This window comes from Brachyhypopomus gauderio, chromosome 11 (assembly GCF_052324685.1).
Source record: "Brachyhypopomus gauderio isolate BG-103 chromosome 11, BGAUD_0.2, whole genome shotgun sequence".
In the NCBI taxonomy this organism is placed as follows: domain Eukaryota; kingdom Metazoa; phylum Chordata; class Actinopteri; order Gymnotiformes; family Hypopomidae; genus Brachyhypopomus; species Brachyhypopomus gauderio.
The window spans coordinates 23735224-23760565 of record NC_135221.1 but is presented as its reverse complement, the minus strand read 5'-3'; the positions used below and the strand labels follow the sequence as shown (position 1 = coordinate 23760565).

At 41.3% G+C, this 25342-nt stretch overlaps 3 protein-coding genes across 5 annotated transcripts in view; all 3 read right to left on the bottom strand.

Moving 5' to 3' along the window:
- The window catches only part of atrx (ATRX chromatin remodeler), a 53462-nt gene extending 52272 nt beyond the window's left edge, over positions 1-1190 (bottom strand). Inside the window, exon 1 of one of the 2 annotated variants that reach the window (XM_077022802.1) lies at positions 1033-1190. In XM_077022802.1, coding sequence (XP_076878917.1) covers positions 1033-1052 — 20 coding nt within the window. In that variant the 5' untranslated portion in view covers positions 1053-1190. Of the gene's footprint in view, positions 1-218; positions 406-1032 lie in introns of those variants that run through there. The other variant, XM_077022803.1, reaches the window with a different exon arrangement.
- A 123-nt stretch (positions 1191-1313) lies between these two features.
- nup62l (nucleoporin 62 like) lies at positions 1314-14642 on the bottom strand. 2 transcript variants are annotated; one of them, XM_077022804.1, is made up of 13 exons: positions 14528-14642; positions 12758-13094; positions 12360-12613; positions 12178-12252; positions 11981-12082; positions 11647-11751; positions 10290-10398; positions 3330-3474; positions 3087-3136; positions 2845-2979; positions 2576-2687; positions 1638-1704; positions 1314-1550 (listed from the first exon to the last, which is right to left on the bottom strand). In XM_077022804.1, exons 2-13 carry the CDS (start codon positions 13075-13077, stop codon positions 1459-1461), a joined length of 1566 nt encoding a protein of 521 aa, XP_076878919.1. In that variant the 5' UTR covers positions 13078-13094; positions 14528-14642; the 3' UTR covers positions 1314-1458. The 2 variants fall into 2 exon arrangements, with proteins under 2 accessions (XP_076878919.1, XP_076878920.1); XM_077022805.1 differs by having other exon boundaries at positions 11647-11748.
- A 2087-nt stretch (positions 14643-16729) lies between these two features.
- On the bottom strand, positions 16730-24456 carry cnga2a (cyclic nucleotide gated channel subunit alpha 2a). The gene is made up of 7 exons (XM_077022984.1): positions 24197-24456; positions 21930-22055; positions 21741-21851; positions 21129-21305; positions 20877-20984; positions 19865-19971; positions 16730-19745 (listed from the first exon to the last, which is right to left on the bottom strand). The coding sequence occupies exons 2-7, from the start codon at positions 22034-22036 to the stop codon at positions 18325-18327; spliced, it is 2031 nt and encodes a 676-aa protein (XP_076879099.1). The 5' UTR covers positions 22037-22055; positions 24197-24456; the 3' UTR covers positions 16730-18324.
- Between the last annotated feature and the right edge of the window lie 886 nt (positions 24457-25342).

Here is a 25342-nt window from a genome sequence, read left to right as displayed (position 1 = left end):
CTTCTGCCCGCGTAAACGTCGCGGTCGGGTCCAAACCACACGTAGTCGTGCTGTCCCGGTACTCGCGGTCCAGGACCCCGCGCGGCGCTCCGGTGTAACGGGCGGTGGACCGGGCCACTGGCGCCGCTCGGTCACCCGGTTAGCCCGCTAGCTGCTCCCGCTAAACGCGCTGGGAGGGAGCGGGGCGGACGGACACGCCGCCTCACCTCCACACGTACCTGCGGGTCTCTCGGGTCAGAACCTGGACGTGTTTAATGTGTCCGGTGTTGGTCCGTTATCCGCGGACGGGTCGTTATTACACCCGAACTCGCCTCTTCCGTGCGGGATGTGCGCGGTGCTCCGTCTCAGAGCAGACAAAGCCACAGCGCCATCTTGCCGGAGCTCCACACGCTAAAATGGCGCATCGAGCACAAACCAGAGCGACGAACTGGGCGGAACACGGCGGCCGGGCCGGGACACACGGTTATTAACACGGTTCACCTCGGCGACACACTGGTGTTTTTACATGTGGGTAGACCCGTGTGGCCCGTGGTGATAGTTCAGAACCGCCTTTCAGCCGTTTTCACAGCTCAAGTTGTTGGTTCCTCAAACGTGTTTGATTCGTGCGGTACCGACACGACCCAGCGCGGTCCCGGTGTCAAACGTTAACGTTACGGGAGCTGCCGTCCAGCGTGCTGGCCCGTCGGACCCGTGTGAACCCGACTGCTGCTTCATATCACAATACAGACCACACAACGATAGTTCACGTCTACCCGTCCAGAGCAGCTCCACACGGGCCGAACCACCACCACACCGGCACCACACACAACCAGTACCGTTTACCGACGGTACCAGCAGGTATCGGTGCAGCAGCGGTTCTGGCCGTGCAGCGAGCCGCGTGTGCAGGAGTCACGACATGTTCTCGTAACATCTACAACTCCACAATCATCCACCTACGAACGCAGGAGCAGCTACACACACAGTCGCACTGCACCGCTTATCTGTAGTCTTAACAAACGCCAAACATCTCAACATCTCCACTGGTGCACGTACCTGCAATTGTCGATGTTCATTTTTTTATTATTTTACATCGGGAAGCAGCGAGATCTTGACATGCTTTCTCTTGAAGTGTGAAGAACTGAAATAGCCACTTACATCAAACAAAGCGAGGCGCCATCTTTCTAGAGAGCGCCAGAGGTGGAGATGGACCAACCATGACCTACCATGACCTCACCACGAACACCTCACCCGCTTGGAAACATCACAACACCGCGCAATTTTTATTCTTGAAAATAGTTTTTTTTGTTTGTTTATTTAGACCAAAAGGGCGAGCATTGCCCGTGGTTTCGTTTCCAGTGCAGAAAATAAATCTAAAAAAAAAAAAAAAAGTTGAAAATGTGTAAAAAGTACTTTTTATTCTAACAATAATCAAAACAATGATACTCATTTAAACTATAGTGGGGCTTCATTTCTGCTGAGTCACTGGAAGTTCAGACGAAAGCTCTTCTCCTGCTCCTTGCTGCGACTCTCGCACAACTTCGACACCTCCTCCACACGCCTCTGAAGCAGGACTGCACATTGCAAACAGTCATTAGGGATGTGATGAACTTTATTTTAAGTTCGTCCAAATTATGCTTTTAATCTAATAAGATACTAACCTGAATTTTGCTCCACCCACTGCAGGGAGTCCATGTGGGCGTTGAGGATTTTGCAGATTTGCTGCAGCTGAAAGGTGATGGTGAGGAAATCAGTAACCCAGCAAAGTTAGTTTTTAGCACCTTTCTACGAATGATTAGACATCTTCCCCCTACAGGTCTCTGACTACACTCATTTGGAGGTAGCCCTGTCTCTGTATTAAGGGTAGGCTACCTAATACTACATGAGCGCATGTGGAATTTGCCAGTTATGGAGAGCCTATAGAACTTAAGGCTTTCAAAAAGACAGTATTGCATTTCAAGTCATTGTAATGTCCATTTTAGGAAAGTACAAACATGGCATGAATGGTTGATCATAAATGGGAATACACGTCTAAGAAAATCTTTAAGTAGTAAAGATTAGTTTTAATCTCTGGGCTCTGGAAGTGATTACTTAACATGGTGCTGTTTATTATCAAGCATTAGTAAAATGGGCAATGTGTTGTTAAAAAGGTCAGCACTATACAAGTCAACAGGTAATATAGTGAACTAGCTCAAGTGATGGATTACATAATGAGGACATGCATTATAGAGATTTCAACATATCCAATTTTGCTCTCACATGCTTAAATAACCCAAACTCATCCAAACAAAGACTCATTAGCTGTAACTCCAGCACTGACGAGCAGCCTCATATTTCACCCTCTTATTATGTCCAAGATTATTGTCGAGACTAGAGTTAAATTTTGATACTTTTAGTATCTCCCTTATATACTGTTGGGGTTCCTTTTTAAATGTGTGGGAGAAAGTCGTTTTTAAAAAAAGTACAAATACAACTCTCTGGCCCTTTGGTCTCATCATAAATATTTTCTTCAGCAAAATCCCATGAAAAACATTTCATTAAATAAAACAAATGTGAGAATGTCAGAAATGCCATCCTTCACACATGACCCTACACTTACCGGGTCGCTTGTGTCAGCCGGCCCATTAGATGTATTAAGGTGCTCAATGATTTCCTTTAAGTCTTGGGACATTCTCTTCAGCTGAGCATCAACATTTTCTGCCAATTTATACCTGCATCACAAAGCTGCCAGTCAATAAACTATTTACTCAAAACTATAATCAGTGAAAAACTACAAGTATCTCATGAAATACAACAGGAAAACAGACACGTATTTGGTGATACATTTGTGTCTGGGAGCCTTTGAGTACCTGGAAGAGAAAGCCTTACGTTTTTTCTCGCTCCTCATCAGCGTTCTGCATATAGATGGTTCCACTTTGCTCCTTCACAGACTCCTCCAGTGGAACAAGAAGATCCTCCAGCTCTTTCTGCTGGGACAGGATAAAGTCCAACTCCTGGTCCAGTCTGAGGTTAGATGAACAGATTAGATACCATGCCTATTCTCATTCAACAGCATGAAACCTCAATTAGAAATATCTTGCTTGTTAACCAGCTTGAACCTGCTCCAGTACCTTCTTTGATCCAATTTAACTTTCTCCATGTCTTTATGAAGAGCTGTAATCTGTATAAAGACAGTGTACAATTAACCTTTATCATATGAAAGAGTATAAAACTACAATGATTTATTTAAACATGCAAGTCACATTATCTATACTACTGTACAAAACATTTACTCCGTGTTTTGCTAACTAATAGGACAAGTAAAAACAAGTTTGAAGTTGAAGGCATCTGCACGTCTCCGTTCCTCCAGGTACCTTCTCTCCGTTCTCCACCAGCATGCGGTCCCAGGCGTTGACCTGCGTGGCCTGCTGGAGGAAATGTCTCTCCTGGTCCTCCAACTCAGAGCTCCACTTGTTGATTAAAGCCTCCAACTGGGTGTAGGACATCACAGGTGCAGCACTGGGTGTAAAGGTGGTCATGTGGAAGAATAAGGGGATGTTATAGTGCACCTGGCTGTTATAGTGTACCTGGCTGTTATAGTGTACCTGTAGAGTGTACCTGGCTGCTATAGTGTACCTGTATAGTGTACCTGGCTGCTATAGTGTACCTGTATAGTGTACCTGGCTGCTATAGTGTACGTGTATAGTGCACCTGGCTGCTATAGCGTACCTGTATAGTGTACCTGGCTGCTATAGCATACCCGGCTGCTATAGTGTACGTGTATAGTGCACCTGGCTGCTATAGTGTACCTGGCTGCTATAGCGTACCTGTATAGTGTACCTGGCTGCTATAGTCAGGGCCGGCCCTTCCATTAGGCGACATAGGCAAATGCTAGGGGCATGCGTTTTTTTTTTTTTTTAACTAATGAACAATTAATAAATGTGAAAACAAGCAAAGTCCACATAATCATAATTTCATTGTTTAATAATATTAGACAAATGAATAATTCTTATAATAACAACACACGACACCTATCACCAGCGCGCCAACCCGCCCTCCCCCGCGCGCTCTGCGCACCTCGTTACTGTTTCTCTGTACACCACAGAGTGAGTGACATCTCCCTGTAAAGACGTCAAAAAGGCAGAAGTCCTCTGGTGCCCAGGGTAGTAAAAGGAGAAAAGTGGAGGAATAAAGGTGGCAAAAAACAGGTAATATAATGGTAATATGTGGTGAATTAACACTATACCATTGGCGTCAGGGACTTCAACGCCTTCTCTGAAGGTTAATTGATCTTAAAAAGGATGCTTTATCTATTATATGTAATATATATTAATAACGCTTCACCAATAATTTGTATTTTTCCTATAAATCGGCTTTCAAATCCACTTTTCGTACTTGTGCTGGAAAAAAACCTCAGCGGTGAAATAAAAAATCAACCAATCAGAATATTTCACACAGTTGTTTCTAGGTAAAAGAGACCTTTTACATTGAGAGCTTTTATTATAGATTGGCAGTTTTATCAACCAATCATATTATCGAATTAGAATCACGGGGGCGTGCGCCAATGGTCTCTCATTTTTATTTGACACATCCAAAATGTTGCCAATCTGTAGCTCAGGGCCGGCGCTAGGGGGGGGCAGAGGGGGGCATTGCCCCCCCAAATTGTGTCTTTGCCCCCCCAAGCACAATGCAAGCAACGGCTTTTTTTATTATCTCTGAACCAATCACAAAAATGCATTTTGCTTTACAGCGTGAAGATATTTCCTTGCTTATTCCTGATTGGCTCTTTGAGTCATATAAAAATCGGCAGACCGCCCCAAAAGGTTCAGTTCGGCAGTATATGTTCTGTTAGTGTGAGTGAAAGACAGGTATACTGGTAAACACTCTTCTGAGTTTAAACTGACTTCCACATGGTAATATTTGCTTAACTGTGGTTTTTCGTTGCTTTAATGTTACTCACCTCTTACATAGGTGTTGCTTAAATTATTTTATTAGCCGTTAGCGGTTAGGCTAACTTGGTTCTCCTAAACCTGCGCGAACGGCGGAAGCGTTTAAATACTTGCCGCGCAGTGTTGTCCGAAACGATATGTGGTAATAAAAAACAGGGGAATGAACATTTACCTGACGAATTTTAATGTTGCTTTTTCAGATTTGAAAAGTGCTGGAATTTAGGCTAAAGTACTTGAAAATGTTGAAATTATAACTACTTCGTTTCACAACAAATATCTGTCTGAATGAACAGTTCTCTTGTCTTAGGTTAACAAATACGAGCCTCTTGTAATTCCAGGACGAAACATGAGAGAACGTGAAGACGTTAAGATTGGGCGTTTTGAAAGTGTGATTAAAAAAGCGAATTATTTTGAGTATATGTATAAATATTTAACTTAATTAAGTTTAACGTGCTGAGAAATATTGAACTGGACCTTTAAAGTGAGGTACAAGTGCTTTAATTCCACCTTGTATAGGTGTATGAACCCGGCAAACATGACATTGTTCATTGCGCTGAGGCGCGCGCGAAGTTACAAAATTCTAGAGGTGCACGACAGCGCGCGAGGCTGCTCTTTCCCCCGTGCAAGCCATCGCGGCTCATGGGCTGTGTTCGAAATAGATTACTACATACTGGATACTGCATACTGGACTCGGTATATACTGGATACTGCATACTGGTCCTCGTAGTAGTATGCAGTACAGTTTCCAGTATGCGACAAAAGCAAAGCACACTACGGGGTCACGTGAACGTAGCGTTGCATGATGGGATGCAGTACACCACGAAGATAGCTCTGTTTGCGTACTGGAATATTTTGCGGAAGTAGTAGGTCATCCGGGTATGTTTCGCGTACTGGAAATTTTCATTTTGGTCACATACTGCATACGACATACTGATTTGGGGCTCGATCAGTATGCCAGTAGTATGTAGTAGACTATTTCGAACACAGCCATGGTTTAAACCACATATGTCAAAGTCAAGGCCCGCGAGCCAGATCCGGCCCGCGAATTCATTATCTATGGCCCCCTGGATGATATTTAATTACTATTAGAACCGGCCCGCAGGCCACAGCCGCCCGATGGTGTTTTGTACGCACAAACACTACATTCCCCACAATGCAACGGTAGCCCGCGAAGTCACTGCAGCGCGAAGCGTCGCGAGGGTCCGCGCGGCGAAAATGACGTAATCGCAGTGGATCCGCCAGCGCAATGAACAAAGTCATGTTTGTAGGGTTCATACACCTTTATAAGGTGGAATTCAAGCACTTGTACGTCACTTTAAAGGTCCATTTCAATATTTTCCAGCACGTTAAACTTAAATATGTTAAATATTTATACATATACTTGAAATGATTCGAAATAATTCGCTTTTTATTCACATTATTTAATGGTTGTTTATTTTCCCCAATCTTAACGTCTTCACGTTCTCTCATGTTTCGTCCTGGAATTACAAGAGGCTCGTATTTGTTAACCTAAGACAAGAGAATTGTTCATTCAGACAGATATTTGTTGTGAAACGAAGTAGTTACAATTTCAACATTTTCAGGTACTTTAGCCTAAATTCCAGCACTTTTCAAACCTGCAACACAAAGCAACATTAAAATTCGGAGTCGCGCACTATGGTCACTCGCGAAAGTATAAACCTAACTGTGCGTTCACACCGAAAGCGACGAGAGCGACACGGCGACCGGAAGTCATTCATTTTCAATGAGAGTGAGCGACACCCAGCGACGCGACGCGGCGCGACGCGAAGTGAGCGATTCGAGCGACGCGAACAAGTTGAGCTTGGCTCAACTTTATGCAAATGAGCAGTGACGCGCGGCGGCGACTACCAATCAGAAAGTATGTTTGCACCCTCCTCCGAAACCGCACCTCTGACTTTGGTTCCTACTGATTATTTGTTCCGATTGCAAAATGGAGGAGAGATTAATAGTGGATGTCTCTGGATGTCCCGCACTTTACGATGTTTATTTTTGGAGGGAATACTGTTCATTTGTTAAAAAATATCTGCAATAAATTAGCGTATACCCTATTATTGGTTATGATTTTTTAAATTCCTGTTTGATCTTCGGGTCTGGGGTAAAAAGTAAAAAAAATACATAAACATTTTAGGTTTATATACTATATGTGTTTTATACACACACTATGTTTTATACACGCACTCCTTTATAATCGTGTGTCCTGTAATCAATAGATTAAAATAAATACTGCGTCCTGCTTTAAAAACGTGATTTGCATATCTGTCACGTGCTGCATGCAGGCGTGATGTTGGACACGCCCCCACGCGACGCGATGCTGGCGACTCGGCGACAGAGAGCGATTTTATCGCTTTCGGTGTGAACGCACAGTAAATCAGCAGTCAGAGCAGACATCAACGTTCAGCTATCCCCCTTCTCAAAAATGACTAAACGTAAGGTGGACACTGAGAACGGGTTTCAAGCCAGGTGGGAGGCAGAGTACATGTTCACGGAGGTAAAAGGTAAACCTGTGTGTCTTCATGTGATTTTTCTTTGAAGGAAGTTTGCTTTTATCTGTTTGCCTGTTGAAAAATGTTTTCACTTGAAATTACTGACAGATCCATAAGAAATTATTGCTTTATTCATTTAAACATTAAATAATATACACTGTGTTAGGTCTTGGTTCAATAGGCTATGTGCAATCATTTCAATATGTTTTAATAAACATTGAACCAGTCCGGCCCTCGGCTTGTAGCAAATTTGTTTTTTTGGCCCTCTGTGTTTTTGACTTTGACATCCCTGGTTTAAACGATTCCTCGCCATCACAGCCAGTATTGTTATACTGTGCATAAATACCGCATTGTACCAGTACGTTTCATAACATCAATAAAAACTTCAATACTTTACCAGATTTTTTTACCATTAATGTGCAGTAGATAGATTTCTTATTTTATGTACTTTCATATTTTTTTCTTTTTCAAAATAGAAATGTGACGAATACTCCCTTTTATAACAGAATTTGTATTCTTTTGTTTTCTTTATATTTTAATTTCTCAGTAATATAAATATTCTCACTCATTCCTATTTCCATGTTTGAATATTCTCAGTCTGTGTATAGGTACATTTGTCAGCCTTTCAAGAAATAGAGTTGTTCTATTAGTAATGGCAGTATAGAAATGAAATACAATTAGATAATCTTTGTTCTCCATTTACATAATCAACATGTATTTTTTAATCATTGTGTTTTAAGTTTTAAGTTCGAAAATGTGCATTTTTATTTCTTTACCTAATACATCACTTTAAGCCAGTATCAATAGTCATCATTCATGCACAAATCAAGCCTTGAATATATTTCTGGCTTCATAAACATGACTATCAACATGCCCCCTCATTATGTTTTACTGCCCCCCCAAGCAAAGCAGTCCAGAACCGGGGCTGCTGTAGCTGTTGAGTTTTTCTTTGAAACCTGCTTGCTTGACTCACAACTAACACTCATTCGTCATTGTGGCTTTTTCCCCTCTGTATGATCTTAGTGAAAACCGCCACTGTCATCATACTGCCCAATCCTAGTAGGTGCTATTAGCTTAGATCAGCAAGTTTTTTAAAAAAATATATATCCTCTGTTCACTGCAGATGCACTTTTGAAATAATAATGTTGCAGTAGGCAAATTGCCCTGATTTGCACTGGTGGTAGTTGTTGTTTTTTATTTTATTTTATTTTATATTTAAAAGTTGTTCTCTGCACTACGTTATGTAAAATAGTTTTAAAATATTTTTTGTGCAACACCTTTATATTTATTGCTTGTTATATGGTAATATTTAAGTAATTTGCTTTTTATTTGTTTCTTTAATAGTGACACAATCAACCCGATGATTGATGATACAGGGGGCACCAACCAAAATCTCGCCTAGGGCACCACATTGGTCAGGGCCGGCACTGGCTATAGTGTACCTGTATAGTGTACCTGGCTGCTATAGTGTACCTGTATAGTGTACCCGGCTGCTATAGCATACCCGGCTGCTATAGTGTACGTGTATAGTGCACATGGCTGCTATAGTGTACCTGTATAGTGTACCTGGCTGCTATAGCGTACCTGTATAGTGTACCTGGCTGCTATAGCGTACCTGTATAGTGTACCTAGGGCTGCCATGATTAGTCAACTAGTCACGATTATGTCGACTATTAAAATAGTCGATGACTAATTTAATAGTCGATGCGTCGGTTTTTTTCTCTCCAAACTGCTGCGGCAGTTTCCACTGCTGCGTCTGCCTTTCTGTCCTTGACGCACATGCGCAGTAGTGGAAACCGGTGTAGACAGTGGACGACATCCCAGGACGTTATACAGACTGGTATCATGGCTACGGAACTCAAGTGTGGGAACATTTGCCGTAGCCGGGTTCCGAAATGCGTGTAATATCTGCAAGGCAGAACTTGTCTTCCACGGCAGCACAACCACGATGTACGATTGTGACAATGATGAAGATGGACCGTCATCTCTGTAATCTAAATTGCTAGTTAGCTGCTAAAGTTACCGTAAACGGAGCGTTAACTTAGTACTTACTTATCATGGTAGCTGTAAAAGTTAACATTAATGATTGCGATTTGTTTCATTAGCCTTAGCACGCATTCGTGTGTTTTCTGTAACATCAGTGAGACCAAAACTTTATTTTTGTGAATAATTCCTTAGTTTCAGGTCCCTACCTAATTTGATTTAAATGTAGCTAAGTTTGATGCCAGAGACAAATGAAAGAAAGAAAAACCTAAAAAAAAAATTTTTTCTTTATTAATGTATTTATTTTTGCTTTGTTTAAGCCAGTGCCTTATACTTATTTTAATTATTGTTTGTCATTAAAGGTTTAATGAACTATGATCTTGTTTTTATTTTTTGTTAGCATATAGCTGAAATCTAATGACGGTTATATAATAGCAGTTGCATTCTAGTGTGATAAGCTGTATGTTTTATATTCAATTAACATACGATCCGATTAGTCGACTACTCATAAAAATTAATCTGTGATTAGTCAACTATAAAAATAATCGTTTGTGGCAGCCCTAAGTGTACCTGGTTGCTATAGTGTACCTGTATAGCGCACCCGGCTGCTATAGTGTACCTGTATAGTGTACCTGGCTGCCATAGTGTACCTGTATAGCGCACCCGGCTGCTATAGTGTACCTGTATAGTGTACCTGGCTGCCATAGTGTACCTGTATAGCGCACCCGGCTGCTATAGTGTACCTGTATAGCGCACCCGGCTGCTATAGTGTACCTGTATAGCGCACCCGGCTGCTATAGTGTACCTGTATAGCGCACCCGGCTGCTATAGTGTACCTGTACAGTGTACCTGGCTGCCATAGTGTACCTGTATAGCGCACCCGGCTGCTATAGTGTACCTGGCTGCAACAGTAGCAACAGCGGTGGCTGTAGAGGTTGCTGGTAGAGCAGAGGCAGGAGGCTTCAGTCCCAGGGAGAAGCCTGTAGAAGCCACAGTGCTAACAGCAGCTGTGGGGAAAGATACTGTTAGTTCTATGGGGTGCGACAAAGTTTCACAACACTCGCTCGTCATGAATCGCTTCAATTATCATTCACCACTACTTGCATATTTTTTCATGAACACATAATTGTCATTTATTATGCAAAAACAAATACTGTATATATTGCTACTGAAGTTCAACCAGTTGTCATTAGTAATTCTATTCCTCCCACTTCTAAACCAAAAATCTTATTGGTTCCATTTTGCCCATTGCCAACTTTTGCTAGCTAGCCAGTATCCAGAGAAAAATAAGAGTGACAGTGAGCCTCACCATCACTAACTGCACTGGTTGCCTAGTTAATGTTACTTTGCCCAGCAGATGGGCATTGATTTACTGGTGACTTAATGGGGTGGGCATAGATTAATTTTTTTAAATCTAGATTCATCTAGATTAATCTATATTAAAATGGCTCATATGCTACCCAAGTAATGACTAAAAGTCAGTTTTTGATATAGGGTTTCTTAATACAGAGGGTGCATTAGACCAGGGGCTCATCTCCTGTTTCCAAAATGCATCAATGACTGCTTGAGAAAGCTGTTCTACTTTGATACTTGAAGAAAAAAAACATGCTCAATAAAATGTAGGCTACTCGTGTTCAACGGTTTATTCAGTTAAACATGAATTTCTAAGCCTAAATACTGTACATTAAAAGGGGTTGATAACATGTTTATTCAGCTAAACATGAAATTGAAATGTAAGCCAACATTTAGTACATTTAACCTCATGGACATAATTTGAGGGGAACTTTTTTAAAAGCCGGTTTTGGTCCTCTGAAGTTTTAAAGAAATATTTAAATAGCGACGAATCGAGCGCTAGGACCATGCAGAAAACGACCGCTCCGAGCTCCGCTCCGGTAACACTTTACGTTCCTAAAAATGAATTTTCCATGAAGCAAACCTGGCGACTTCGTGGCTGCATCCATGTAAACACACGAACGATTTGTAATTCACAAGTTTGAAAACTCGTTCTCGCCCCTACTGTGCAATTTGGTTAGGAATACAGCCGAGCTAAACTATCAAGTTGAAATCATCATAGTTTGCTTATCCATTTTGACCCAGTTCCCAACCCAATTTTAAGAATAGATTAACGGCGATAATTTTTATATCGCCCGAAAGAGTATCAAATTAACGAACGCCGTTAACCACTTATATATATATATGACACACACACACCTCCACAGTGTTGGTACAGGGAAAGGCTAGACCTTCAGTGTTACCTGTGGTGACAGTGCTGGCGGTTCCCAGGGGTTTGAGTGACAGGCCTGTGGAGGCTGGGGTTGCTGCACTCACTGCAGGTACTGCTGCCGTCATCGTGCCACCTACTGGCAGAGGAGACAACATCCTGTGACCACCTTCATCCCTTTATCAGAAAACACATACAGCTTCTTCTAGATGTTAGACTTGTGTATGGGCGGCATTCTCATTACAAAAAAGTATAAATCATGAGTCTCTGTATTGATTTTGCTAAAATGTTATTATTTTTCAACTAAAGGTGTGAATTCTATGAGGTCTCTGTAGATTTGAAAAGTGCCACCCAGAAGATAAGCGTACTGGTGAAGCCTGCAGCTGGTGCTGATGCCATGGGGGAGGCAAACAGAGAAGATACTGCAGGAACCAGGCTAGCAGCTGCAGTGGTAGCAGGAGCTGGGGTAGCTGGTGGAAGAACAAAGCACACAAACATGAGTCTACTCCCAACTCCCATCCTCCATGAAAATCAGCAGTGATGAACAGATTACCATTACACATGCCTGCAGGTTTGACGCCAAAGCTGAATCCCGCAGTAGAGGTTGTGGAGGCTGGTGCTGCGCCCCCCAGGGTGAGACCTTGGGTACGCCAAGAAAACAAACCATTACATAATGATCATTACAACCATTATAATACAATCTATGTGGTAAATGGAGGGTGTGCAGGTGTGACAGAATAACCTCACCTGTGGGTTGGCCACCTAGTGATAGAGAAGGAACACATTGTGGTGGGAGGGCTGCTGTGGCCTGAACCTTAGCTGCTCCGAAACTCAAGCCCCCAGTGGGCGGCTGGCTGGCAGACATGGTCTGGGTAGGAAGGGCTCCAAACGCAAAGCCTGTGCCTGTGGAGGAGGGCGGCACTAGTGCCCCCAGAGTCCCTCCTGTAGAGACGGGCTGAGAGGCTGCAGGTAAGCTGAAACCCAATTTGGGAGCGGATGCACTTGGCAGAAAAGAAAAACATTAAGAACTCCTTTTAAATGATGCGTCAAGGATAGACACTGTAAAAACAAATACCTTGATATTAATCAGGACATTTAATGGTCTTAGTCAATCCTAAGAAAACTACTTAGAGTTGAATTCTTACCCAAATGAAAAACCTCCACTTCCTCCAGTAGTGCTGTTCTGTGGCGTGGTACCAAAGGTAAACCCTCCCTGTGAGGCTCCATTACTCGTAGTTGGCTGTGCGAGCAGACCTGCCATTTGAGATCCAGACAGGGCCTGAGACGGAGGTTGACCTACAGCCCCAAAGGTGAAGCCCCCACCAGCTGGAGCACTGGTCTGCAGTCCAAAGCCAGTGACTGGAGCAGTAGATGGAGCAGTAGGTGGAGCAGTAGATGGAGCAGTAGTTTTAGGGGTTCCAAAAGTAAATCCCGCACTGCTGGCTTGTCCAAAACTGAATGACATGTTGCTCCCTCAACACACTGAAATATTGACATTCAGAAACATCATGGGATGTATTAGTTTTCAGCTGCATGGATGGTCAGTCCCCAAAACTTTCCCTTGTTACAGATTAAATAAATCTACTTACATAAACTCTTTTCTATCCTCGTTTCCATTTAGTTTTACTACCTAAACGTGCCAGTTACCAAATAATTGTGTCATTGTTATATACCGATTTTTTTTCTCGAAATGCTGCAATTTCAAAGAAAACTATTTAGGTCAAGTGTCACGTTAGGGCAGTCATGGCCTGCCGGATAGGGAACTGGTCTTGTGACCGGAGGGTCGTGGGTTCGATTCCTGACCTGAGGCCATGACTGAGGTGCCCCTGAGCAAGGCCCTTAACCCTCAATTGCTCACTTGTATAAAAATGAGTTAAAAATGTAAGTCGCTCTGGATAAGGGCATCTGCCAAATGCCGTAAATGTAAGTGTCAGATAATGTTTTATTCTTGAAATTCACCAGTTTCATAACTGAGTTCAGTGCTGTCAAATTCCACAGATCATCAAGCCAGTTAACCCACCGAGTGAACCACCCCACCTCCTCTGTTCAGCTACATTAGTTATATATATATATATATATATATATATATATATATGTATATCTACATTAGTTATATATATATATGTATATCTACATTAGTTATATATATGTATATCTACATTAGTTATATATATGTATATCTACATTAGTTATATATATGTATATATATATATATATGTATATCTACATTAGTTATATATACGTCTACATTAGTTATATATATATATGTATATCTACATTAGCTATATATATGTCTACATTAGTTATATATATCTACATTAGTTATATATATGTATGTCTACATTAGTTATATATATATGTATATACATTAGTTGTATATATATGTACATGTACATTAGTTATATATATATATATATATATATATATATATATATATATATATATATATATATATATATATATATATATATATATATCTACATTAGTTATAACCGTCACACTCCCACAAACGTGAGTGAAAATAAAACTCCAGTTCACTGATGTGATGATGTGAATAACGTTTATAACCTGGTTGGCCAACTAGCTAAACCATCTTGCTGGGGTAACAGGTTAGCTAATAAAACAATCACTACCTACACGTTTATATATTCAAATACAGCATATAACTGTGAACTGCGAGTGAAATATTGAGAGTTTAGAGGAGGTGGAAGTGACTGGAGCCTCAGGCCTCGCCAGCGTGTTAGCATCGAGCTAAAGCTAGCCTAGTATTACATTACTGTTACACAAGAGACCACTTCTGATTATAAATGACCATTCGCACCACGTACTCCTATACCCGTCAGCATTATTACTATATGAACACCTTCAAAACGGGAAACGTTCAGTTATATAAACACACGGCTGGCTCAACTTACCTCACATCAAGGCTAGCTAATGTATCTCCATTCTGATACGAACACAGCGCGACAAACAAGACGTCAGCTCTGCGTCGGCGGTCACGAGAGGACCTCCGCGATGTAGGAGTCCAGCCACATGCCTGTTTATAAAGCCTTCTGTAAGAGTCGCCAGACACATTATTTTGTATCTCGCACCAAACACATATTGGCACTTGAGCAAAATATATTAAATGTTATTCTTCAAATAATTTTCAGTGTTCATTTGCAGAAATAGTTAAGAAAAAAGACAAAAACACTATTTTCATTACAGTCAACGTACTTCTGTGGAGATTCGTTCTTTCATTCTATTTGCTTATTTATTTAAATGGGAAGAGGTAATCGGATATTTTCAAAGGTTAAAGAAAATACATAGCAAATGCCCAGTAATAATATAGTTTTTTAAAGATTTATTTGTTTTGAGACTGATGAATATTACACATAGTCTGTAGATACGAATTTTCAAAAGAAGAAAAAGAAAGATTTTTTAAAACAAATTTTGTTTTCTGTACTTAATTTTTAGGTGAATTTCTGTCCCCATTTTTTTTACCAAAAGAGACTGATCCAGAAAAAGTTTACAAAACAAGACAAGTTCTGAGGTGTTTCACTGACCTATACTATATTTGTTGATGAGTAGAATGAAGTAAGTTTTTGTGTGACTGTATGAAACATGTAAATAATAAAAAATTAACAGTCAAGATTTTTTATTAAGAAACAATAAACAATAAATAAATGAGCAATTATTTAAAGGCAAACGTGGTTCCTTGTCTTATTCTTATTTATTTAGTATCCTGTTTTTTGTTTGATTGTTTTGCACAAACCTCAGGGAGAACAGGAAAATCTCTTTTTTGTGTTACAAAAGCATTCATGATTACTCAAGATCTCTTGAGTAATTAGATAAATTACTCTCCATATAAAGTGAATCCTAAGAAGGATTTTATTACCTCAGATATTTTAAAATAATCTTTTAAACAAATAGCAATTTTCCAATTTCAAGGTAGGATCAACCCATATCCCTGAAAGTAGTAAAATGAAAAGGAGTGAAATTTTATTTTGAAATGAAGTGAAAGTAAACAGTGAACGTTGCTAAGAAGGAAAATACTGTAAAAGTATACTTGAAAATGTACATGTAACAAACTGTATGTATTTCATTAGTTTCCATCACTGTGCGTGAAAGGTATGTACATGTCATAACACAAACACATTTCAAGATCATTATACACATCAAGTATATAATCACATATTAAAATGTTATCTTTGTTATTACAGATAATCACATATTAAAGTGTGATCTCTGTTATTACAGATAATCAGAAACATGTAGTAATACATTGAATTATGCCTATCTTATGATGTTTTGTGTATTATTCATTATTTGTGGGTTTTCTCTAGTTCCACTTAATTCTACATCTAAGATTTCAAAATCAAACCGGGTGATCAATGCCCACTGCACCTACTGTTATAACCATCCAGACAGTTTTCAGAACACCTCAGAATATATTGTCCTCGTGTCTTTGAGTTGCATATATGTATGAAAGGTGCTATACAAATAAAGATTATTATTATTATTATTATTATTATTATTATTATATTAGTGCTTAAACCCAAGCACTCATTTGGATTAAGTAAATGAGGCTGTGTCAAACTTAGCTGATAGCTGCCTAGTCTGTTTGAATGGAGATGGGAAGATATGACTACAATACAGTAAAAGGCTAGTAAGTACATTTACATCCACAAACCTGTTACTATGAAATCTAAAGAGAGTTTAAGGTAGGGGTGCCCACAACTTTCCAGCTTGCGAGCTACTTATAAAATGTCCAAGTCAAAATGCTCTACCTACTATAAAAATGCAAATTTCTTTTATAGCGGCATGTGTGAATGTTCAACTTATATAGCGCCTTTCTATATACCCAAGGACGCTTTACAATTTTAACACGGATACAACTCGTACACAACCAATCACACACCGGCGAGAAGCGGCAGCCAATTGCGGCCAACATTGTCAAATGTTGAGGGGGGGGGGGGGTGTGTCAGTTGTTGAGGGGGGGTGTCAGTTGTTGATGGGGGGGTGTCAGTTGTTGGGGGGGGGTGTCAGTTGTTGAGGGGGGGGGGGTGTCAGTTGTTGGGGGGGGTGTCAGTTGTTGGGGGGGGTGTGTCAGTTGTTGAGGGGGGGGGGGCATTGGGCACCCCTGGTTTAAGGAATCAGGTCCTCACATTATAAGGTTACCTTTTACTTTCTGCAAATTAAACACAGGTAACTAGCTGTAGCAGGACAATTTTAGCATCTTTCCAAATGCCCAATAAGAGACTGCTAATTAAAGATTAGCCAATCAAAGCATTATAGGGTCATTAATATGCCAATCCAGCAGGTGGTGCTGTAGATAAATGCAGTAGAAATTCCATGAATAAACATTTGTGGAATTACGAAGTCAACCTCTGATACTCTGATAGCTTATGAGTTTTATACTGCCAACTTAACCTTTCACTGGAATAAAGAGTCCTAACGTAAACCCTGAGAATCACTCTCAGCTTCTCTCGGTCCTCTACTAAATGTTACTGCTGGTACGTTCTGATAGGTAGCAGTTTTCTGGCATCCACCAAACCCATCCATCTATCAGACTGCCAGACAGTAAAATACGACACACCACCACTACAGAAAACTTATTTCCACTTTAGAACTTGGGAGTTTGGGTTGTCTAATGCTTTGTGGCTAAGCTGGACATTGGGATGCTAGCAGAGATCTGGTGTTTGAAGGTGTGGGGCAATAACTCGTCTCAGTTTTGAGTTCTGCGTTTGATGTTGTTATTCCTGGAATCTCTTGAATGATAGTTTAAAGGTCACAGTCTCAATGCTCCAAACGTTGGTCTTAATGTTGGTGTCAATGTTGGTGTCAATGTTGGTGTTAACAGGGTCAACGGTGGTGTTAACATTGGTGTTAACAGGGTCAACATTGGTGTTAACGTTGGTGTTAACAGGGTCAACATTGGTGTTAACATTGGTGTTAACATGGTCAACATTGGTGTTAACATTGGTGTTAACAGGGTCAACATTGGTGTTAACGTTGGTGTTCACAGGGTCAACGTTAGTGTTAACGTTGGTGTTAACAGGGTCAACGTTAGTGTTAAACTTCTCTAATCTCTCAGTTTGTGTCTGGTTGATTTGTCAAAACTTGTTTATCTCTCTGGACCGTGATACATCCTGCTTTGATCACCCTAGTGCTTAGTGCTTAATGATTAGTGACTCTGTGCTGTTCTTCAGGTCTGCTGTGTTGTCAGCCACATCTATCTGTTGATGGTCTGCGCTACCCATCTGACTCCCTCATCAGCTCATCCTTGGGGCCATTTGATGTATTCATGGATCTTGTGCTTTTTAGGACTGAGATGGATGTTGTAATGACCAGGATCTGTTGTAACCACAACTCCAGCTTATGGGTCACATACCCAGGCCCCATCACTATTTGGGCTTAGTCTTTACTTTCCACATTGTCTCTATTCAAATTTTTCAATCCCTGCTGCTTTTTCCACGTAGAATAGCCACATCTATTACCACTAATGTTTAGTGGATCTTCTCCATTATCATGATGGCCTGGTCTGTTTTATTTGCCACACACACACACACACACACACACACACACACACACACACACACACACACACACACACACAAAGCATACATACATACTATAAATACATATAGGCACATAAAGGCAAGCCATTAATTCATACAGTCTTTCTATGACCTAAAACAAATTATGAGCTCTCAGAAATGATGAGTCCGATTCACCATTGAATGTTAACCTCACTGTGAGTGCCATCACCATCGATGGTGCTTTCATTGCCCTCAGACAGAAATCCACTACCAGAGCACTGCAGCCGACCTTCTAGTGCAGCAAGTCTCTGTTTGAGCCGCTGCTGTGTGGCCGTGTGCTCTGCCAGCAATCGTGCAAAACGTGTCTGCAGCGTGTCCAGGGAGGCCTCCAGCCGCTCCACCTTCTCCTCCACCTGCTCGCCCGGAAGGCCCCCGGCTCCGAGCTCCTCCAGAAGACCCTCCTTACGCAGTATCTCTCGGCCCCTCTCCTCCAGGGCTTTCTTGGCATCAGGGTATTCCAACACAGCGTCCATCAGGTCTCCCTTGGACAGGCAGAAGAGGTCCGAGTAGCCGATGCTGCGGATGTTGGCCGTGCGACGGTTGCCCATCTTGCTGCCCTTGATGTTGAGAACGCTGATTTCACCAAAGCAGCTGCCAGCCGTCAGGACTGCGTAGTGCGTGAAGCCGTCGTCGGCCACCACGGCCAGCCGGCCCTCCTTTATGATGTACATCTCCTTGCCAATGTCACCCTTGCGACAGACGTAGTCACCCGGGCTGAAGACCTGAGGGCGAAGCTTCAGAACCAGCTCAACCAGCAAGCCTGCCTCACAGTCCTGGAAGATGCGTACCTTCTTAAGTGTCTCCAGGTGCACATTGATAGCGATCTCAGCCCGCAGTTTGTTTGGAAGGTTCTTCAGCACTTCCTGCTCATCAATCGCTTTCTTGTTGGTCCACAGGTAATCAAACCATTTAATAACTCGGGCCTCCAACTCTTTGCTGACCTTACGGAACTGCATGTAATGCTTGATAGAATCGATGCGTGTCTGGAACTCGGCACGTGTGGCGTTTGTATTGGATATCATAGACCCCACATTGCCTACAATTGTGGCAAAAATGAGGACACCCACTAGAAAGTCAAATATCACAAAGAGATACTCCTCATCCCGCACTGGGGCTGGCATTTCCCCTATGGTGGTAAGTGTAAGGGTGGACCAATAAAGACAGTAGACATAACACCTCGTCAGAGTGCCAAACTCAGGATCAGATATGTTTGGATAGACCCACTGATCTGACCCAAAGCCAAGAGACTTTGAAATGGCAAAGTAGACGCAGGCGTTCCAGTGGATGATGACCAGGATGTAGAGTATAAGGTTGCTAATTCGAAAGGTGTTGGGGTAGTTAGTGCGAGTCTCTGTGCGGTCAAAGAATTCAAACATGCGAGAAAAGCGCATCAGCCTGTTGAATCTGAGTTCAGGCATATTGATGCCAGTGGCAATGTAGGCCAAATCTGTGGGCAGGATGGATACCAGATCCAGCTTAAACTGGAGCGTTCGGACGTATGTTTCTCTTAACTTCTTAAGGTCTTTCACCAGAAGACCCTGTTCCAGGAAACCTGCACAGTGGATATCATCTATGTAATTGAGTGATAACCAGTATGAAAATGTCTGCAAAATGGTAATTCAACACCAGATCTCTAGATATACTGTACAATTGTTGACCTAGGCTTCTGACCTGTTCTCAGTCTCACACAGGTGTCCAGTACATATACCAGATCAGAGACGTAATCCAAAACCAGCCACAGAATGTAGTTGTTGGTTTGAAGATTATCAAAGCAGGCCCTGTGTTTGAAATATGAATAGCAACATTGTGAGTCTGTAAGGGGAAATGGCCCTCACACATGGCACAAATACACTCATTTACATAAATCATCATTAAAATCAGAGCCTCAATTACACTCCTTTGCTTCATTTAGTCTGAAGCTTTCAACCCTGTTGTATTTTAATGAAGGAAACATTTTAAAATGCAGCCCTTATATAAGGGTGCTGTTTTGGGTGAGAAGCTTGAATCATTTTGTCCTTCATACAGCTTGCAATTAGTAGTTTAATACCAAATGCAGTTGTCAAGACTGTCCTCAACACATTTCAATTGTCTAGAATTTGTCAGGTACTTTTTGAATGAATGCACAAAAATGCACAAGTAAACAACTTGGTCATAATCAGCACCAGAAAATATTTTTTCATGACCAACTGGCCACATATGTTAAATCGAAAATTATTACAAGAATGATAGTATTAAATATGCTATGCTGCTATGATCAAAACCTCTCACTTGTGCATGCAGCAGTAATATGTGTTAAATGGTAGCAGTTTCTTTCCAAATGTCATCAAACATTGTCATCAAACATGTCATCATTAATGACTGAAACAAAACTGTTATCTACATTGTTCCATGACACACTGCTCTTTATTCCTGCTGTACAATACTCCCATCACATTGCACCTACTATTTATCCTATATTCTAATTTATATGTACATATTTCAATTCTGCTGAGCTTGTACATTGTACACTATGTGTATTTCCAGTTTATATTGTATCATTTGTAACATTTTATTTATTATTATAGGAATTGGTGTTCAGATGGTATTGGAGTGAATTCATGTTTTCTCCATCTCAAGCTTAACTAAGACTTTACTAAGACCTTAAGTACAACACTGTTAGTAGGAGAGGAGAGGTAATCCTCACCTGGCCACCAGGAGGCACCAGTTGTACAGTACAGCTGTGGCCATGACAACCAGCCAGTGATAGTACGCGTCATCTGCTGGTGCGAGGACGAACACATCTGACTTCCTCCTGTTGATGAAGAAGTCTGAAGTAATGTGTACCACACTTGAGTAATGTGTACCACACTTGAGTAATGTGTACCACACTTGAGCTTCACTTAAAAACGTGAATGCTTTATGGCACCATTCCCAGGACCACCGTGAGGAGCCTCACTTGGTTCTGACACCAGTTCCTGCTTCATGTTGGTCCAGTCGACTGCTGTTGAGGCGACTGGGTGCCATGCGAAGCTCTGGTCCACGGAAGCGCTCCAGGAAAGAGTCGGGCCTCTCCTCCTCCTCCTGGAGACTCCTGTGGGCCCATTCTCTCAGAGTCACCACCATCCGCACCAGCCTGAAGCACACCAGGGTTTGTTTAAACATGCTGCTCCCCAGACATTTGTATTCATTGTTTATGTGTGTTCCATTTCAGATGTACATCTTTTCCTTTCAAAGTGCAGAATATAATAAAAATATGTAAAAATATACTTGATTTATACAGCTGTGATTAAAAGCAAGTTCACATTTTTACACAGTCAACTCAGTAAATGCTAGCTTGGATAAACACTGATCATATAAGTAAAATGTTTGGGCATTACATACTGTTCTCCAGATATGTCATTTATTGTTGACAGAATTTCACTGTTGGTAAGCAAATGCCCCCCAATCCATCCACTAGTATGAGGTCTAAAACTGGTCATGTATTGTTTCCTGAATTGTTTACTTTGAGCTTTCAGCTGTATAAATTCTGGCATTAGGATGAAGCCCATATTTTAAACATGGTGCTCACCGTGAAAGAGCTCCTCTTCCACGAAAGGAATTCTGGGAGTTCAGCCCACGGGGCTCAGTTGTGGCCACCCTCTGTAGTTCCGATGATGTGTCATCACATATGGATGGTCCGCTTTAGCAAACACAAGAAGTGGTTAGCATTTGAGATGAATGTGCTAAAGGTTTAGGACAGGAGTATCGTGACGCTCACCGACTCAGTGTGCTGTCTGCTCTCTCACAGTCATCTTCCATGGAGGTCTTTACTGAGAGTCTGTGAGCCGTCAGGTCTGTACTCTCCTCCAACACCTGGCCTGTCATTGCTGCAATCTCGTGTGTGCTTTAGTGTAGAATGGATGACAGAAATACAACTCAACTTTATTTATTTATAAGGCACTTTAACAACAACAGCAGCTGAAAACTAAGTGTTGTACAAAACTGTACCAATAAACATTAGGTATAAAAAAAACTAACATTAGTAAAATTAGACAAATAAAAATGACAAAAACTAAAGTGCACAAAATAAAAACAATAAAACCTAAAAGCATATTTTAAAGTCAAAGCCAAAGAGTAAATATATGTTTGAAGACTAGTTTTAAAAATGGATAGTGAAGAGGCCTGTCTAATATGTAAAGGTTGGTCATTTCACAATTTGGGCTCAGCAACTGAAAAGGCTCTATCCGTGAGCTTTGGTACCTCCAGGAGCAGCTGATCAGCTCGAGGCATCCAGCGGTAGCGATTAGTTTAAAATTTTAACACCCTTAAATTAGAAACTGTTGGCTTTTATTCCCAAGCCTTTGAAACAGTCCACAATTAAACTTTGAGCCTGGCGGTTTTGCTTAGTTGTACTTAATTTGTCTTACATACCTATTTTAAGTCCTTTTATGTTTTTATATGTTATGCATTTTATGTACGATTTTCATGTTTTTATTGACATTTTTCATTTTTGTATTTTATTTTAGAGTTGTAAAGCACTTTGGAGCAAAGGCTCAAAAAAGTGCTATATAAATAAATTTACATTACATTTACATTCACTTACAGAGTCAAAGGACCCAAGTCTACATGGGGGGCTTCACACAAATCACTCGGACCAAACACCATCACTTCTGTTTTCTTTTCATTCAAAATTTAAAACGTTTAAATCTGTCCAGGCTTCATGGAGACATAACAGAAGTGGTTTAGAAGAGAACGCATCTTTAACAGAAGTGGTTTAGAAGAGAACGCATCTTTAACAGAAGTGGTTTAGAAGAGAATGCATCTTTCCTCTTCAGTGGAACATCTGGCTGTCATCAGTTGAACAATGGAAAGAGATGTCATGGTGGAACCAGTGGAAACAGGTAAAGTGAGAAAAGAAGGGGTCTTAAAACTGAGCCCTGTGGAATGCCACATAACAGGGGAGCTGAACTCACACTCAAAGTTCTGTCTTTCAATTAAGACCTAAACCAATCCAAAGCACTATCACAGATGCCCACTAAGTGCTGCAACCAGGAAACTAAAATGTTGTGATCCACTGTGTCAATTGCTGCAGTTACATCTAACAGGACAAGAGTCACATGATCACCAGGATCCCTGGCGAGGAAAACAATATGCAGTGCTGACTCTACTATGCAGGGATTTAGAACCAGACTGGACCACCTCCAGGATGTTACGCTCATATAGAAAAGGTTTCAGCTAAACATTAAAAAAATTCTCAAAGATGTTTAAAATAAAGGCAGCCTAGAGATGTGTCTGTAATTAGCCAATACAGCATTATCAATGGCTGGTTTCTTAAGCAGAGGTTGTACTACAGTGGTTTTATTCTGCCTACTGAACCATCAACGTATAAATGTAAGAGGTCAGAAGAATGTACTGCAGCAATTTAACAATATATAACTGCCCAGGAGGATGTCAAGCTCAGATTCTTCAGAGTAACTGTCACCGTGGAGATATCCTTGGCATCCATAGCAACACCATGAATTGTGATTAGTGCCCCTCTTATTATATCCAATAAGAGCTGGATCAGTGAAGCAGTGTGGAGTGTTGCATGACTACATATCTGCTCATATACATTACATATACATTACATATACATTACTGAAACACAAAGATACAAACAGACCAGAAGAGACACGCCATAACAACGAGGCTGATACACAGCAGGGCATAGCTCAGGATTTTTTGTAATAATACGCTACACAAAATACATTCACATTCAATAACTAAAGTGAAATGAATGAATGATCCCTGGTCTGTTGTATATGACCAACATAAATTCTGCACTGACAAAGTTGGCATGAATTAGAAAACTTTCTGAAATGCGACAAACAACATGCACGAGGTGCAAAAAGTATAGCAAAGTAAAATAATTGCAATGCTCTAAATTTTATTAGCCTTTAAAATGCTATTAAGTCAGTGCTAAATTGTATTTCATACGATTTTGTGCAATGGGTAGATTGTGTAAATTGGGTTCAATATTAAGGGTCTAATTAATTAATTACTCACCTCTTCGTTTGTTGATAGGACAAAAAAAAGTCACATCACTTCATCCATTGCCAAGGTTTTTTGGCCAGTCTGGTCATCACGGAACTGAAATGCTTCATCTTCATCGCTGTTCATCTTCATCACTGTCCTGCAAGTCTTCTCTGCTCTCCTTCAGTCTGCAGAGCGGCTCTGGTCTTTCAGATGTGAACTCCATGCTTAGTTCTTGTTGTAGGCAAGACTGAGGTGTGTGAGTCATGATCAGAATATGGTGCAGAACTAAGCAGGAGAGGATGTTGGAGGCTGTGCAGTGAGAGGAAGGACATTACCATACGCTACTTGAGACGTCACACAGCTCTGCGCCCCCACCGCTCATCTCGCTAGCATCCTCAGGTCCAGGAGGCCCAGCGCAGGGGTGGGGGGGGTTTGGTCTGCTTTGCTTGCCTTCTGTTCATTTCAAAATCACAGAGTGCATCATGTGGAGAAAAAAGGGCTTAAAGCAAGTGCCTTGCTGTCTGGATACCAGGGCTCGTTGTTAATCAGGCCCTTGTCTCTTTGAAGCACTCTGATTGCATCAAGTGACACTTTCCAGCGTCCGCACCTGCCAGCCAATCAGCTGCCCAGACTACGGACTCGCTGCTGGATCAGTGAGCCATCTTGAGTCACAGGCACGTTCAGACTGGACGTGCTTCTGGTGTGACTGCCCATGATCATCAACCTTCATGTCCCCTTTGGTTAGACATTCAGAGCAAAATCTCTCATCTTCTCATAGTGGTATTTCTTAATGCCTGGACTGATGAGAGCTCATATCAGCACCATGGGGACAGGTATGCTGTCAATCATCTTTTCAAACCTGCATCCTTGGTCCTCGACTGGGTGAGGCGCTACAACAGGAAGCCCTTAAGCAGACCTGCATGTGCTCGACAAATCCACTTACAAAAGCAGTACGATTGATGTTAATGCTAAAATATTCACAGGAGCCCAGTAGACAGAAGAACAGGTCACCAGTAGTGATGCCATGCATTTGTTAACCATATTACTTTGATTAACCATAGTAGTGATGCCATGCATTTGTTAACCATTTTACTTTGATAGATTTTTCTTCCAATTCCAAGCCAAATGAACCTTTAGATTTTCCTTCATCTCTAGATGTATGACAGTCACTTTCCA

Bases quoted from the DNA above. Each gene is read 5' to 3' on its own strand.
- nup62l (XM_077022804.1), bottom strand. From the start codon at position 13,077: ATGTCATTCAGTTTTGGACAAGCCAGCAGTGCGGGATTTACTTTTGGA. The intron at 3,137-3,329 runs GTACCTGGAGGA...GTCTTTATACAG, and splicing joins TGGTGGAGAACGGAGAGAAG to ATTACAGCTCTTCATAAAGA. The intron at 1,551-1,637 runs GTTAGTATCTTA...TGCAATGTGCAG, and splicing joins GTGGGTGGAGCAAAATTCAG to TCCTGCTTCAGAGGCGTGTG.
- cnga2a (XM_077022984.1), bottom strand. From the start codon at position 22,036: ATGACAGGCCAGGTGTTGGAGGAGAGTACAGACCTGACGGCTCACAGA. The intron at 20,985-21,128 runs GTGAGGCTCCTC...CTTCATCAACAG, and splicing joins GGAACTGGTGTCAGAACCAA to GAGGAAGTCAGATGTGTTCG. The intron at 19,746-19,864 runs GTCAGAAGCCTA...TCCACTGTGCAG, and splicing joins CTGTGTGAGACTGAGAACAG to GTTTCCTGGAACAGGGTCTT.